Source organism: Nasonia vitripennis, chromosome 3, assembly GCF_009193385.2.
Source record: "Nasonia vitripennis strain AsymCx chromosome 3, Nvit_psr_1.1, whole genome shotgun sequence".
In the NCBI taxonomy this organism is placed as follows: Eukaryota; Metazoa; Arthropoda; class Insecta; order Hymenoptera; family Pteromalidae; genus Nasonia; species Nasonia vitripennis.
The window spans coordinates 17,028,276-17,046,323 of record NC_045759.1 but is presented as its reverse complement, the minus strand read 5'-3'; the positions used below and the strand labels follow the sequence as shown (position 1 = coordinate 17,046,323).

General features: G+C 44.6%; 1 protein-coding gene across 5 annotated transcripts in view; it reads right to left on the bottom strand.

Annotated features, from left to right (window-relative positions):
* LOC100122542 (neo-calmodulin) overlaps positions 1-18,048 on the bottom strand; it is a 113,773-nt gene that overhangs the window by 49,557 nt on the left and 46,168 nt on the right. For 3 of the 5 annotated variants that reach the window (XM_016984476.2, XM_031927771.1, XM_031927770.2), the window contains exon 2: positions 1,780-2,786. The exons of the other annotated variants lie outside the window; for them this stretch is intronic. In XM_016984476.2, coding sequence (XP_016839965.1) covers positions 1,780-1,866 — 87 coding nt within the window. In that variant the 5' untranslated portion in view covers positions 1,867-2,786. The remainder of the gene's footprint in view (positions 1-1,779; positions 2,787-18,048) is intronic. 5 annotated transcript variants of the gene reach the window in all.

The following is an 18,048-nucleotide window of genomic DNA, read 5'->3' as shown; positions in this document are numbered from 1 at the left end:
GCTACGACTCGTATAATTAATTGTTTATACATGCCTGAGTGTTTTTAGCTGTCGTTAGAGTCGTTATCGATTTTCCACTTATACGAGTTCGATTTGCTTCAGATACTTCGCAGAAGGTAATGCGAGCCGTTTTGTCGTTGAGTATAAGCTTTTTCGATAATAAATTAAAGCCTCTGCTCAGCAGTTTTAAAGTACACTTCACCGGTGGGATCGATATTTCATTATTTAAAAAAAAAGTCGCAGAACTAATATTTCATTTAGGGACATATTTCAGGAGTGCTTACGGGAGTGAAACTCTTATTTATCATTAACAAACCTATACACTAATTGATTACACTTCGGATCTTATTCTTTAAGCTACAAAGGACTATTACCCTGGTAGAAATGTTAACGGTAAAATATGCTCAGGGGTGCGATGCATCATAAACACCTGCATCTCTTGCTGTACACCACCGCTAAATAACGCCTACGTTTCAAAACTATCACAAACAATTATTCAAAAATTTGAAATTCCAGTAAACGAGCTCCTCCTCATATCGAATTCCATCGGCCCGTCTATATCTATTTTCATCGACGTGTCTCCCAGAGCAGAGCAGCATCCGCGGAATAATTTCGCCATCCAATCCCACGCATCTAGCGGAGCCTGTACCAGCGCGAATAAAATAAAATCGAAGCCACGAGAAAGATCAACTCGAAGTTGCCAACGGTACTCACGGGAACGCGTGCGTGTACAAGTATATGCGACCGTTACGCGGCCGACATGGAAAAACCGCCATTCGTATTTCCTTCCTCCCGATAATTCAGCGCCGCGTGACTTCCTTCTCCTTTTATTTTTATTTTATTTTTTCTCCTCGCCGCACATTTCCCAGTCCTTATCGCGCATTGACATCTCTCGCGTGAGCCACAGCCGTTGGATCTCAGATTGTGTAACGCGTTATATACGTATATACACAAGTGTACGAGTTTTTCACACTCGAGCGCGGACGTTTGATGTATAAATTTACGAAGTTGGCAGGAAACGCGAGCAGAGTTCGGGCACCGATCGGACGCTGCTGCTGCTGCTGCACGCGAAATAGTGTAATATAAAGGGGGACGATTAGCCAGTTCAGATAAAATTGCGCCGCGACGCGTTAATAATTCACTCCTGGCGCTGCACGACTTAAATTGCTGGCATGGAGAAAGTAGATTTCTCTCTACTCTGTTTGTTCGTTTATGAGACAGCTCTGTTAGCGCGAACGCGCGCTTATAAATTATTTATCAGTGGAGTGTCCGGCACTGCTGCTGCTGCTGTTTCGGTTTATTTTTACCTGTTGATGGAGCTGAAAATTCATTAGGGCTGGATACGTGGATTGTCGCTACGCTACGTAATCGATGGTGCTTAATTGGCTGAATAAGTTTTCAGGAGAGGAGTTTGAACAATGATTTTGGCTTATACTACAGAGTAGTATCTATCTAATGTCTATACCGGGAAAGAGTTCTGTTGAATTTTTGTAAAATCGATCATCGCCACTAGCGAAAGTATCTCTTTCGCGGGTATCTATCATTGCCCGTATCGTCTAGTGGTAACCAGAGGTTCTTGAAATTGCAACTCTCGACCCCGCTGATACAGAGTGACACTTAATCTCGGCGACACACGAGACTGACACATGACAAGAGCCGGTGCTATACACTGCACAACGTCGGCGACACACATCATGGATACACATAGAAAATTTGCCGCAAATAAAGTGGATAAACAAGATGAACAGAAAAAAAAGAAAATCTAATAGTTGACATTACCTTGCTCCTGTTACGCGGCGCGTAATCCTCCTTGCTGGGCTTCCTCCTCTTGTCCTTGAGTATCATCCTCGCAGCGGCGAACGCCATGTTTGCTCACTCTGTCTCTCTTCTCTCACTTCCGATGCAAAGTGACGCCTATGTGCGCGGCCGACCACACTACAGCTGTACTCCTTCTTCCTCTTTCTCCTCTTTCCTCGACTCGCTCCCCTATAACTATTGCTTTGTTTTCACGTACGTCCACTAAAACGTACTGGCTCTATGTAAATATCGACTAAACTCTAGCGAATTATTTAATCCTATTATCACCCTTCTTGTTTTGTATCGCGCGCTCGCGCGTATACGTATATATGTATAGTAACAACGGTAGAAACTAGCCTCTAACAGACTGAAATCTTAATAATGAGCGCTGGCTGGAAGCTCTATCTTCTTCCTCACTGCTGTCTCCCTCTCGAACTTGAACACAGGCGATGCGCATCGGCGATGTGCTGCCGACTCCTCGTCGTTTTCGTCGTCGTCGTCGTCGCCGTCGTAGAGCTGCACTTTTTCCACGGTTGTAGCAGCAGCAGCAGCAGCTCGTCGGGCTGATAGTGATTATCGTTGGCCGTCAGCTGCGAGCAGCAGCAGGGACTGATGATGGCGTCTGAGGCCCTCGTGCAGCACTGGTGCAAGCTCTCGGTCGCTCCTCCGCGCATTTGTCACGCACACACCCTCGCGTATCCAGGCGCTTCTCCTTTTCCCTCTGCTACGACCGCGGGGGCGCTTCTCGCTCTTAACGCTCCTCGACGGCGTTTTGCTGCTGTTTTTACTCTCTCCTCTACTTTTAGCTCTCCCTCTCTCACTCGCGAAACACGCACTCACACTGTGGATTATTTCTCGACGACTGATTCGGGCGCTACGTTGACCTCGACGATTTCAATTTTGGCTGGAGCTTCATGTTTTGCCTGGGCTGCTGCTCTCTGCTGTTGAGGGGGAGGAGGCGCGCTGGCTACTGGATTATGCCCATCGATCTGTGTAAAGGAACGATCGAGGGTGATTTTTGTCTTTTTTTTCTAAATCTACTTTGCTTAGTATAGCGTGATTGTTGGATCTCATGCGATTCGTGTCTCGTTCGTTCAAGCAACATGCACTATACGATTTAATTTTTTGGTGTTTCCACAGTCATGTATAAGTAAAGTAAGTATGATAATTACCTACAGGAGAGGATTCAAATGTTAATTTTGGTAGCAACTAATTGCTGTTTAAGTATTCAGTTCCCAGACGGTAGCCCGAGACGAACAAATTAATTCGATTCTACGTTATTTTTGAACTTGCGATTGGTACTTATTTTTAAACGCGTTGCGAGCAAAAAACACCCGATGAACGTATCGGAGCGTCAAAATAAAATCACCTTCAGAGGCATTATTCAACCCCCCAAACAGGTAGTTTATATCCAGATACAAGACCTCTTGATTGTTTGGAATGAATCAGACAAAGCCCCGAAAGGATAAAAAAGCCAAGTTACTTAGAAATGCAAATCTCAAAAGCTCGCATTAAATTAGCCTTTTCGCGAACTCGCGTTTAATTTGTACCTTGTAATTGACGGAATAACGAGCCGCACCAAAACAACGGCTGAGACGAAGAATAGAGCCGATTTTACGATCTCTCTCCGCCATCAGCTGCGGCTTTCTTCGAATTTATACGACACAATGAAGCTGCGCCGACTTTTTAATGAAGCCGCGCCGGGATATCGAGGGCGTAGCTCGCTCGAAAAAATGGGCTGGAATTTGCATGAAATTGAAGTTCTCTCGTGGAAAAAAAATAGAATCGTCCGAAATGCGTGATTCATAAGCGATGGGCTTTTAAACTGACGGAAGTGGGTCAAAAATACCTATGGCAGAGGGAAGAGAGATAAACGATTCGCAGTGTGCCATTCATCTCCTGACAAACGGTAATTAGAGACTGAAAATCTTATATAAAGCGAAGAAGCGAGTGCGCGTATTAAAATATTCTGAAGCTTGATAAATTTCGCGTCTGATGCGCGCGGATAAAAAAGATCAGCCCGTTCCTTTTCCTGAGCGATGGATATACCTACAAATATTCTGTCTTCGATTTTATCTTCGATATTTACCCTGAAAACACGAGAAGAGCCACTTGAGTTCTTACCCAAACAAAGCCGTGCGGGATATTACGTTCTATACCCGTATGCTTCTTGATAGCGAAGAAATTTCGAATGCAGATTGCACAACGTTAAAATCCCGCGCGATTATCGAAGACAAAAGATCCGCGTTCTGTTATTTCTCTCCTTCTAAGCTTTTCTCAAATGCGCAATCGTGCTTCGAACCACTTTAGATTTTTTAATTTTCGTTCCGCGAAGTAATTTCCGCGTGCCACGATGTATTTCCAGAAAATACAGCGGATCGTCATCACTGCGTCGCTTTCCCTCTTTCAATCACACCGCGAGAAAATGTAAAACAAACTCGAACTTTTTCTCCGACCACCGTTCTAAAAAGCAATCGCGGCTCCAGCAAGCTCGGCCACGCGTTACATGCGTGAATTTTTAATTCTTCCCCTTGTTCGAGCATCAGCAGCAGCAGTAGCTGCAGCGCAACTTTGATAGGTGTAGGGGGGAGGAGCGAACACCGCAGTCGAGTGTAGCAACGCCGACTTCAAACTCTCCTAATTGAGTTTCGAGAGCCAACGCCTCGACGCTCGCGCCCGAGTTTTGCTCGACGCTGGTAGCCCCGGCTATATATATGCAGTTCGCGTGGGTGGTGGCGGCGCGTTGTAACTGTGGAATTCCGGCGGACGAGGTGTCTCCCTCTCAGCCGGAGCTTGTATTACGAGAGGTAATGCCCGCAGTGTCTTGCGCACAATTAGCGGCGATAACGGTTTTCGGAAGCTTAAGGGAGCTTGCGGCCGAGAAAAATATACGAGCGGGATGCCACTGCTGGGGGAGAGGCTTGTTTGCTGGAAATATTATTGCCTGCTGGGATTGCGATTTGTGGCGTATGGTCTTGAGTTATAATACCCGGTGGTCGTGTAGGAGTTTAGTTTAAATTTTGATCTACGACGGGTTTTGTGGGCGTTGTTATTGTAGGGGGTGTTTAATTAAACGGAGATAACGATATTTTAAGGTATGAGGTAATATGCTTGATTACGGTTTGTAACTGTTTGTTAAATCAAGAACAAAACGTAAAGTTTCGAATGACCCAATTTAGTCGTAGAAAGTGGACGTATACTTCTGTATAATAAGCACTATCTCTCTCGCGACTAATCAAAGAGCAATAAAAAGAGCGTCGCTGATTTTTTCCCTCCGCTAATTTCATTATTAAGTAAATCAAACGCCGCGAAATTTTTCATCCCGCCAGGGACGTGCATAAAAAGCCTCTCTTGGCTCTATGCGCGCGGCGGCGTTTTTCAAGGCGCCGGTTATGAACTCGATTGGCCGATGGTAGCGTATAAGACTGGCTGTTGTCCAAGGCTGAAAAAAGCGAATCGCGGGATCTCGATGTGTCTTCGCTTTTTTATTTTTTCTTCGACGCCCCTTTTCATAAGCTGTTCATGATCATAATTGCCATACAAAAATGTAATCTGCATCAAGCGAAATACCTTATTTCTCATTTAAATATCAAACATATTTCGGCTTGATAGCATTTTTTTCGATGAAATAAGAAAAGCAAAAGCAGATTCTTTAATCCGATTTCATCGGTATTCAAGCTTTGTGCAAGCCGATCGATCGATGCGGTGATCTGTTTCTCCATAATATCGGACTCTCGTTAAGCTCCGCGATTTACCTTGAAAAATGTCAACATGAGTAGAGGTGACAATAGATTTAGAGTTATATACCCACGCTAATGTGCAAATAGTATGTTAAATCATCTTTTATCTATAGGCATATAGAGCCAATTTTTAATGAATAATAATGAAGGATACAGTTTGCATAGATTTTTTTTTGTCTTTGGTCGGTGTAATTTAACATACTATACATACAATAAGAACCCAAAATACAATATTGTTTATATTCTCAACTTTTAGTTGGTTCAGCACTTAAAACTTGTTACGCTGCGTAGGTTGGTTTACCGAAAAATTCATCAGCTAAAAGTTAGCCCCTTTTTCCTACCCATCAGCGAAAAGTACGAAAAAAAATTCTGGCAAAATATTTTCGACTCAGCAGTTCTGAGAAGAAACGCCCTCTCGAAATTTATTTCACATTATTCCAAACTTCATAAAGAGTTTGAACAATTCGGCGTTAATGGATAACTCTCGAAAGACAACTCAGCCAAGTCCCATTCCTCGAGCGAAACTTCAAGAAATTCATTACGACTCCCAATAAAACCGGCGTATAAACTCCCGACTATGTATATGCGCTTATGAAGATTCATACTTCATAAAAATCGACGAAATGCTTACGCCGTCTTCCCTTTACGATCGCGGCCGCAATTGCGCGAACAATGCAAAACAGTTTCTCCCGCGCACGCAGCATTTAACTGCGCCGCTGCTCTCTCTCTCTCCCTCTCTTACATTGCTTCGGTAACTCGCGCACTGGCAATTGTCGCTCACAAAGACCTTTTTAAAGTTAACGCGCTTATCTTCTTCTTCGCTTTCTATACAGCTCTAAAAGGTCGGCAACAATGAAGACGAATGCCCATTGAAAAATTGCGCGCACGGGGCAACTTCAGCCTGCAGGGATTTGCGCTGGAGAAAATGATTACTCAGGATATATAAAGACGGCGGCGCAGCGAGTGAAGGTAGCACTGGCGCACCTGTCGCCCGGGCCGGAATTTCCGGGTAGAGCTCGAGGTATCGTTATATAACGCGGCAAATGACTGAGGGAGGACTTTCTGTGCATCAGCCGGGAAGATCGTTCGGGCAGTTGGAGGGCTCTGATACTCACAGTCGTATACTGCTTTTGCTTTAAGTGATAACTTCTTATGGGATGGTGATATCGTAAAATTGAAGGCGCGAGAAGAGAGAGAGAGAGAGAGAGAGAGAGAGAGAGAGAGAGAGAGAGAGAGAGAAGTGAATAAAAGACTCTCCAAAGAGTTATCACTATTTAAAACTTTTCTCTCTTTTTTTCTTTTATTTTCAAACGATTAAGACCGACAATGAAGCTATTCGCTTTCAAATCCTCTCAAAAAATTAAAAGCAAATCAGCGCACAGTCCGTCAAGGTAAACCAAAGTATAGCAAAAGCATCGAGCAACTAATCTTCCTCAACCAACAACAGCCCAAACACGCGTGCAGTCGCCTGCAGCTCATAAATTTCCGCACGCACTCACAGCTCCTGCCTTCATCAGCACTCTCGGATAAAGGTGGGAGGCATAAAACACGCGCTGGCTATCCGTCCGTCAGAATACAGCACGTATACGTGTAGCTATCGTCAGAAGTGTTAGCTATACACCATCGTAAAAGCGCTAAAACGCAAAGCGCTCGCGCGCGAAGTCGATTCGCCGAAAGCCAAGGTAACGAGGGTGTAAAGCGCGCACCTTATACTGTAGCACGGTATTTTCGTCTGCTCGCATTCCTAGCCCGGCGATGAACTGAGTGAGGGAGAGGGGAGTAGGCCTTTGAGGTAAGGTGAGAAAATCCCGTGGTATGGAGTTTCGCGGTTTTTGGAGCACGGGCCTAGTTTCAAAGGCGTGTTAAGCGGTTGTAGAGAGCGGATCGGTCGAGTTTTGTGGGGAGAGGTTGTTTTTTATTGCTACTGAGGAGTAAGTTCGATATAGGTTTTTTCGAACTTCGGAGAGATGGACGTCGATATTCTAATTATTATTGAAGGGTTACATATATGACATTTACCGATAATAAACTTGCTGCTTCGTGGTAAAATCGAGCGTTTTATTTTCAAAGCTATAATGATGATTCTTAGTCGAACGAGTGCAGATCAACGACAAGTAGAACAGGTCGCGTTTGGTCAGACGCGACTGAATATATTCATACAATCCTGTTATGCTTGAAAACTGATTACGCAGTAAGAGGTATCACTGTCCCAGTTTTAACATGGATTATTCATATTGGATAATACAACAAAACAATGATCCTCATCAATACAAACGATAATCATCGGCGTCCAAAATTACTCGATCACCTACACATTCAAATTCTCACAAATTCGCACAGAAGCCTTCGTTCGAGACAAGGGCGCGCATTTTCTGTCCATAGATCGCGCTCACGTGTCTACAGGCTAACCCAGAGTGCATGGGCAAATGCCGGTGCGCAAAAACGGAGTCAGTAGGCTAGTGGCGATATTGGCCTCGAGTCGCTGAGCTCGCTTATGGGTTAACGGCCCCAAGTCACGCGTCCGCGCGACTCGCGATAAGCGATTCTTCGACGATGCATTTCTCCCGACGGGATATTAAGCAAACTTATGGCGTTCCGACGGCCAAGTTTATGCGAGCTTCAACCGGGAACTGGCGCGCGTATGGTGTCTGGGATATCGAAGATCGAATTTACGGCTTACGTTGTTTGGCTTCGAAACAATTTGATAGAGCTTGTTCTAATGCGCTCGATAAGCTTTGAGCAAAAAGTTTACTTCTCTTTACTCTTCGTTCTATCTCTATTTCTCATTCACCAGCACGCTGTTCGTGTTTAAGTATGTCAAGTAAATATTAGTTTTCCCCTTAATCATTAATAAACGCCGAGTATACTAGAGCTGGCTTTACTCGAGCGTATATAGAAAAGCTGACGTTAATAGTTTCGTCGTCTTTAGTGTCTTTTACGCAGCGCTGATATTATCGCGGGCTCTATACACTCCGGGAAATTATGCAACATCTATTAAAGCAGAATTCGCGAAGAATGGGTCTTTAGTGTAGAGATCCAAGGCACCGAAAATTCTGCAATCGGTTTCGCTAATAAGATTAACGATTCGCTAATCGGGCACTAATTACCAAACACGTACGATTGATCACTGAAATAAACGCTATCTTGGTGACCATCAGTTCAGCCACTACTGCAAACTTTCGGGAAATCAGAGCAGTGCAGCCGAGCTAAAAGCACTTTGTTTATTTCCAAAGCGCGAAACTTCACGACCCAAACTTTCTCCCTGACAACTACATACGAGAAAAAAGTGAAAATAGCCAGAAGTCCACTACTCCCCTTGAATTCTCGAGGCTTGTGCAAAAGACCCCCTTTGTCCCACGTCTTTCTTAATCAGAAAGGCACGAGTTACGTATGTCGAGTGAAGGACGGGAAGAGAGAAAACTTTAACGTTAATCACTTTTTGTAGCGAACTTTTAACCCCTCTCGGAAGAAAGACCGGAGAGGAACAAAGATCAGCGCTCGCTCCGGGCAAAAAGAAAGCTCGTGTATGGGAAAGGTTGTTATCCACCCGAGCGTATCCTCCTCTTCTTTTCTCTTTATACTTTCACCTTCTCTCTCTCTCTCTCTCTCTCTCTCTCTCGCTCTCTCTCTCTCTCTCTCTCTCTCTCTCTCAACACTTTTTCCTGATCGATGCTAGCCAAGTGGCGCGCGCAGAGAAAACAAGCGAGATTCCGCCTCGTCGCCCTGAAAAATACACACTTCACGGTGTGATAGAGAACTACAATTTCTGATTTCTACGTAGAGGCTATGAAGATTTTCCAGGTATGCGATGATTTTCGGTTCGTTCATTCGGAACAAATGTTGTGCATTGTCTTCGCGGACAGAAGAAAGAACGCTTTCGAGTTTTTGTTCGCAGAAGTGGACTACGAGATATACCGTTAACGGGGACTTTGAAATCAAACGGAGCAAAAGTGAAGCTTCAAAGCTATATTATGTGCTCAGAACTTGAAAAGCTCTCAGGCTAAATAATCTACACAAAGAGTGTTACTCATTCTGCCATGTCATAAAAACTTTATTGTCCCAGTACTTTAACTTTCCGTCTAGAAATGTTTAACAACTGTTTTGAATTGCAGCATCAACTATACTTAACTACGCAACTTTCAAGAGCTTGTTAGGAGCATAACGAGGCATCTGAAATGGTGAGTTGTAAAGAAGTAATAATTGTAAAAAAATTTAGATATAATGGCTTGGCAAACACGACGAATGAATTTTTTGTGTATATTTTTTGCAGTTTGGTAGAACTAGAAAACGTGCATATTCGGAATATCCTTTTTATTTTATCTCGCGGAGCATACATGATGCGCACGTGCAACCGGAGACGCAGTTGCCACAAAAATAAAAGTACCGCCCGTAGGTAGATGAGTGATTGGAATATCTGTATTTTCGAGACCGCACGTGGCTTTTCCCGTATAATAACGTGTCCGGTCATTTTTCATGCTTTTTGCATCGCTGCACTATACTACTTGCACGTTATATTCCATGGAGCGAAATTATTCCAATGTTCATAACGATATTTTTCTGATTTTCTGATATCAAATTATCCACAGTAACTCGAGACAAACAAAGATAGGACTTGAATGATAACCCTCGAATAAAACTTCGTCAGTACCAAGAAATAGCAAATTATTAACAAACCAGTGGCACGGAGAAAACCGCTGGAAAAACTAATTACAGCAAGTGCGTTCCAATTACGTGAAACTAAAGCAATGTCATAATCAACTCGAACCCATTCGAAGTTAAAGCTCAGTCGACGACTCTCCCCCGAGCGTAACCACGATTAATAATTTCCAGTAAATACAACATTTCTCAACAATTCCATTCAACCTAACGCAGCTTATACATATACCCCGCAACAGCATCGCGTACATTCCTCCGCAGCCTCGCTCGCGCGCACAAAATCCTTCAAAATCGTAGAAACTACTCCCCTTCGTCCGCTTTCGATTTACCGCCCTTGCCTGTATAAACCCGCAGGAATTACTACGAAACTTGCGGAGCCCGAACGAGCCTTTCTGCTCGACTCATCAAATTCTTTATACGGCTCATCCGAGCCGATAAAGCTGAGCTCGCGCTGTGCACGGAAATGAAGTTTGCCTCGGCAAAACTTATCGAGGTCCTCGAGCTGTACCCCCCCCCCCCCCACGTTCTCGTGTTTGCAGCTACACCATCGTACTCTCGGGGGAGTTGCCCCGAAGTTTCGAGCTAGCAGTGTGCAGCAGCCGCCAGCAGCTACCCCCAACAGTGCTACTTCCTTCTAGCCTCCGAGTCCCGACAATTGATTTCTTCGCGCGCGGGGGAGTAGCGGAGACGCGCTTCGCGTGAAATTACCTCGACGATGATTTTCGAAAACTAAATTTATGTAGCACATAGTGCAGGTTGGAGAGTCAACGCCGAGCAACAATCGGTTTTCTTCTTTTGAGTATTTTTTGGTATTCTATGCAAAGAGGATTAGCTTTTTAAAGAGCTTTTCAAAAACTGAACAATAAAAGCGCTACGAGTGCAGTGATGCAAGACGAGTATACAGTCAAACTTTCATTTCCGTTTTATTTTGTTAACTCAACAATACCGGAGTATAGAACGAAGTTATAAAACAATATTTTCAGCCGAATTCTATTCAAATTCATCTACGTCCGTCGCATTGGATAAACTACCCGCTCCGCAACTACAAAACGGACTAGTCGCAGGCCGGAGCTTGCGCTAAACGCGATGCAAACTACTGCGGCGAACTCATTAATCGATCATCATAAATCAACATAAATCCCGCGTGATTTTATAAATATCTATCACTGCCTACAAGGCAACAATAGTCCGGGATATCCCGGGACAGTGAAACAAACGCGTACGCGTCCAAGCTCCGAGTAAAATAGTGCCTCTCTCTCTCTTTCTCTCTCTCTCTCTCTCTCTCTCTCTCTCTCTCTCTCTCTCTCTCTCTCTCTCTCTCTCTGCAGAGCCCGTAACGGTATATCCAGTAATTGTCAGGTGCGAAGTGCATTACGGCCGGGCACTCGGTCTCCCAGTTTATTAAAGGATATCACGCTGCGCGCCGGGCTACAGCTCGGCGCAAGCTCGAACCGATAGTGTGTGTGTACGCGATGGACTAACTGCCGTGAAATTAAGCAGTTAAGCGGCCCCCGATCCGACCTGATTTCAGCTTGGTTTACTCCCCCTCCCCTGCACTCCTGTTTCTTTTATATTCCGAAGGACGAGGGGGGCGAGAGTTGTTGCAAGCTCGTCACGAGCTGATTAGAAGTTTCGAGCGTATGCGGTATGCGCACGCCACTCGATGTATACGTGCGTAATAGCTCGAAGTTTAAATCATTACCGTAGATTCTTATCTTTTAATGAGAGGCATTCGATATCGCCCGGCGAGTTGATGAGCGAAATGTGTTACATTGGCTTTTTCTTATTTGGCCAATCGGAGAGGTCCGACGTGGCTTTTATTGAGCATTTGCTTTCGCCCAGTTTTTCCGCCGATCTTTTATTGCGCAGATTTTTAAATTAAAACGTCACCAACGTGCGGAAGCGCAGAGTGGTTACACGCTACACACGTTTGCGTCTGCTGCAGGGAAAAGTGCGAAATGAGTTATTCAAGCTTGGTAATTGATTATCCCGGCGCACTTTGTTGCAAGAGAGAGAGAGGAAGACAATTACGCTGCTATTATTTTTCTTTAACTTTATAACGCAACGCTTTTTTCATCCCAAACGGTTAGTGATTAATTAGAGACGATAACCGTAGTTTTTTGTTGCTGTTGAAGCTCGTCTCGATTCGTTACACTGACTCCCTCACTACGAGATACACTCCGTTAGGTTAGTATCGATCATGACATAGCCCGACGCGGCGGTGTCCGCGCCCTCTTTTTAGCTGCATTGTCGCATCTCTTTCGCTCTGCCCCGCGACGCTTCGAATCGTCCTTGCGGTATCCGCTACCTCGAAAACTCGCAAGTTCGACCATTTTAAACTATTTTTAAATGGTTAATTGCATTATACCCCCGTAATACATCAACTGAATTTAACCAGTGTACGTGAAAGATAAACGCTGGATTCGTCATTGATTGTTGTGAAAAGCGAACGCGAATTGCTTGTTTGTTTATTTTCGACCAGTGTAAATAAATTCCAATCACTCATATAGTGTTTGGAGTTTACAACGTTGTTCCGCCAGCACAGCTTTGTAAACAGTACAAACCAATAATACAAGTTGTTGTAAGAGGATTAACGATACAAACAAATAAATACCCTTGGGCTCTTTCAAAATTCAATAAAAATTCAATCGTTTTCACATCGCACCGTACAAAAATCACGTGCAAGTTCTGTATTAAAAAATCAGGTTCGAACTTAACGATGCGATGATTGGGCGTCGTTGCGAGTATCATAATTTTTTTTTCGTATTATCATAAAACGAGCTGTGTTATGAATAAGGCAGCGCGCATTAATAAAATCGCGAGGAATCACGCGATATTTCGAACAATTACGGCTCCTCCTATCTCCTCCTTTTTCTATTAACTTGACTATACAGCCGCTCGAGGCGATGCGACGTCGGGCTAGCTGCAAATTGATACTCGCTCGAGGAAAGAGAGAGAGAGAGAGAGAGAGAGAGAGAGAGAGAGAGAGAGAGAGAGAGAGAGAGTCGATCTCATAAAACAATTTTAAACTCTCGCTCGTGTTATATCGAGCTCATAAACTTTTATGAAACTTGCAGTGATATTTTTCATCGGATTTATCGCTATTCTAACGCTTAGGAATTATGATAATACTGGCGAGGCAAACAATTTCGCGATTTCAAAGTATAAATAAGGAATAGTTTTCGAATAGTTGGAAACTATTCGAGGTACGTTCGCTTTGCCAATTCAGTACGTAGGTCGAATGAATTTTCTCAGTGCTGATACGATCCAGATTTACCATTGACAAATTCACTGGAATATTTTGTAAACGAGCGTTTTACTCTCGCGTATAAACTCTCGTATCGTGAAAAAAGCACACACGCCCTGCAAAGCGAAATGAAACACGACGCGTAACAAAATGCTCCTCATTTCGTAGCTAAAGCTCCTAATTAAAACTCAACGACGCAACTCGTCGCGCAGCTCTCGGGCAAAAAGCCCATACGGGGATTCTACATACGCAGGGATTCGGCACACTCGCACAAAACTCTCTTCTTCCTCTCGCTTTATCTCTCGCGGGCGCGCGCTCGCTGGCGCGTTATAGTCGCACAGGTTCATGCCCTACTTACAGATATCGAACTAGAGCGGCGCCAGGGCTCTGGCCCACACCCACCGCACACATATAACATCTCCCAGCAGCAGCAGCGAACCGCGATGCAACTCGCTCGCGCGCGCGCGCGCACGTGCAAGCACACACACGTATACGGCTCTACACAAATTTACATACGCCCATATGCATGCGCGGACATACGCGGAGGAAGCTGTACTCGTATCTCGACGGAGCGAATTATCTTGCGACGGATGCGAATGGTTTTTGAACGATATATTGTATATAGAAGATACATCGGCTGCGTCGCAGCGCTTAATCGATTCGCGTGTAATTAATGAGGTAATAGTAGCGACGGAAATATTTACAGGGGAACAAAGCTACAGTACATACCAGGTGTGCATTCTCCGAATCAAACACCACACACACACACACACACATACAGACGTAAACTTTGTCTACGCCCACGCTCGCAATCAAATGCACAACGGCGCGCACTTTGTGCCCCCTGCGCGCTGCTGTTGCTGCGGTGTTTACTCGCGAATACCGCGCCGTGCTGATGTACGCAGCTCATAGCGTCTTCGCGCACGTGCAGCGATCCGTCCGCATACATATATCCGGCGTTGCACAAAGGTCAAGCTCTCGCTCCTGTATGTCCCACTCTCTCTGTGTACAATGAGCCTGCGATAAACGTGTACATGCATGCGCAGTTGGCAGATCAGGCATTTTAGGACTCGTGCGCAAGCACAAAGGCCCTTTGCCATCGATTGTGTATCCGCGACGGACGGGCTCTTTTACCACGCACGCACGCGTTTAACGCGCGTAATAAACTCGATAGCGATGCGCGAGTGTGAACACATTGCTAATTCCAGGAAGCTCGATAACAACATTGCGATAACTTTGCTTTATGGCGCATACGTATGTTCTGTTTGAATTCGCAGCGAGAAAATGGTTATGTTTATCACGCGTGTTCGGTTGGATGTTTTGGGTTGTCGACCTTGCGGAACGAACGTGCGATGAACTTGCACTGCATTTGATGTAATTATTCGTTTCTTTAGTGTTGTGCTTTGAATACGTTGATGTCGAGGGTGCAGGCTATTCTCGGCAGTTGCGTGGAGATAAGATTTAATGATCGGACGATAAAAAAGCTCGCTTATGGATATAAGCTGAGTACAGCTGCTTTTAGGCGTTGTATACAGCGAGTCTCCGAGGAGTTGCTCGTTTGGGAGGGTAATTAAGCCCTGGCGAACTTTTTCTAGCCTAATGAGAAGTGATGAATTTCGAGGCTACCAGATTCTGAGCGTACAACAAATTGCTCGTTGAGAACCTGTACTAGAGATTTACCAGCTGGTGCCTGTAACGTTCCGCTAACATTTTACAGGGTATATAATAAGCTAAACGGCACGGAAAGGAATGATAGCTCAGCGGTATCTAATCACTTGTACTCTTGATGGCTCTAGTACCTTATAGCGTCGATAGGTGGCGCTTAGGCATTGTCTTATTTCTCGCATTACAATCAACGCATAGAATGCATATATAGAGCGGTATGCCACTATATCAAAACTGCCTGTTAGGCCTACTGCTTAGATCTCTCGTGATATAACTGCTTATGTACTACAGTAAGCAAGTTTTTAAAGGAAATTTTAGTGTAGAACATCTTAGAGTAAGTTTGAACGAGTGCTAAGTAGAGCTGACTTTCACTTCCTTTCACTTCTTTTTTCTCGGTATCAACAGTTTTGTCCCCACGTTTGTTGTTAGGACGACAAGAGTCAACAGTTAAGGGGGCAGAATATCCACGCATGCAGGACATTCGCATTTTAGAAAAACTCGACCATAAAAGGTAAATTAACAGTCCAAGCGAAAAGCAGTCGCCAGAGATACCAGACCAGAGCGAGAAACGTCGACAGGGACGGCGCGCCATCAAAGCCAGAATGCCGCGCGTAACCGCACAGTCGAAACCCAGCTCAGTCGAAATTTCGAATTTACTCGGAAACTTCACGGCCAGTAACTGGCTTTCAGTCCGTCTCCTTTCATTTCCCCGCACCTTGATTTCTCGCTCTCTTTCTCGCTCCCTCCGCTTCTCTTCACCCTCTGCAACTTTTGATAGCGTTTGTTCTAAAATTGGCTCCCGCGGATTTGCTCTTTGCACACGGTCGTTCTTCCGCTCTTAATTGACTAAACGCACCGATGGAATAACGAACGAGATAAAGTTCTAATTCGACGAGTCTGCCTAATCACGCCAACGTCGTGAAAAAAAGGATGATATACACTTCGGGGAAAAATAATCTACAATGGATTTGATGAACCGCTAGAATTTTCATTCGACGCTGAACCTTGAAGCGAGCGCAAAGCGAAACAAAGTTGATTTTTGCATAACTCCGCTCTCGGAAGGTGCTTTAAAATTGCAGGCCGCGCGCGTATAGAGAAAGACGTGCGCGCGTCTGCGTAAAAGTGAAAATGTTTCGGAGAATCGATCGACGCGCCGTATGAATTTTGCAGGGATGAAAGTGAAATCGCCGAGGAGCTTGCCAAGATTTCGCTTTTGTCTCCCCCGCTTATGTCTTTGCGTAACGTGCCGTCGCCGCTGCGGTGATGGTAAAAACGACTCTCTCTCTCTCTCTCTCTCTCTCTCTCTCTCTCTCTCTCTCTCTCTCTCTCTCAGTGTATGTAGAACGCAGTTGGTTTCGCCTACACTTCGAACGATTTCTTTTCAGACCGTGTGAGAATTGAATAATCCTCGAGGATTTTAATCGTATTTCTCAGCTCCGCGAAGACAACGCGCGAGAGCTGACCTCGAGACGTAGAACACGCAACACTTCTCGGAAGCCAGCCACCCGAAAATCCTCAAACTCGTTGATTAGACTTGGCGTTAATGCCAGTCAATTAGAAGCTGCGAATTTCGTCTCAGACCAGACTTCCCGAATTTCCAGATTAAACTTACATTAGTCCGATTAGCCGCCGCCGGCGATGTGGCACTAGGTTTTCTTATTAAAACGGAATTTACAACCTAAACTTATCCCGGTTCTCCCTCTCTCATCTCTATATTTAGCAGTCTCCATATCTCTCGCTGCAGTAGAACACCGACGCTGAATCTTAGTTTGCGTGTGTACGACGAATCTTCGAGAGTTCTCGAGAAATTTCATTAAAGCCCACCTTTTTGATACTGCGGATTATTAGGGCTGCAGGCAATTTCATCAGAGGGAAGCTGAAACTTATATCATTCGACCGGATTAGCGGTTGGGAAATTGATTTTTATTAAAGACGAGAACCGAGCGCGTTTTGAAGTGGGCCTATGAAAGCTCAAGGTATATATAGTCGGGGCGTGGAAGATGTGAGAGTTATCACTCGAGAGCGGAAAATAAAAGAGAACAGAGGATATGAAACCTCGATCTAGTAATTAATTTGTTTCTAGCGCTGTAAGACAATTGTTGGAGCTTTTTTTATATACCCTCGAGCATTTATCTAACTAGATTGCTCTTTTTAAGACCAGCGGGCGTGACATCCCGAGAGAGCGTGTAAAGTCTCTCGCTTTAATTTTCCGCGAAAGACACTTATTGCGCGGACAAATTAAAAAGAGTCGTGCCGTACAATTAACGAAATTTCCGCAATAAGGAAGCGCATATGCACCAACTGACCTAGTCCCGCACTATGCTTTCGCTCTATGTTATATACTCATACATACTAACGTACAGCCTGTACTTAATCAGCGTATTTCAAAAACTAACTTTCATTATGTACTCTGCAACCTTCCAATAAGTACGAAGTTAAAACTTTTTATTTCAAACGTATCTTCCGCCACTGTTCTCTCGAACGCTCGATTAATGCAAAAAGTTGCGCGCATCATTCGACTTTTGTTTTCCGTGTAAATATTACAACTACGCACATGCGCATTGTAGACGACTATCTCCTATTAAACATCGAAGTATGCTGAGCGCACACGGCCAAGTGTTTCATTACGGCAAGTAGAGGCAGGCCAACTAGCAAGTTATGCAAAAGCCAATTATTTTTACTGACAGACAAGATTAAAATGCTCTCATCGATCGCGGCTCGGGGAGGCGAACTTTTTGAACGGCGTTTATAATCAGCCTTGAGTCGAAGAAACGAAAAAGAAGAAGAGGAGCGAAAAGTTCGTATAAAAGCTTTCTGTGCGGAGTTTGAAAGATTTTTCCCTCACGCTCCGCGCAACCTTCCGACGCCTTTGACGCACAGGCTGCGATTGTTTTGAGAAAAATTGAATTCCAGCCGTGGTGTCGAGGATACGAACAACTTCTA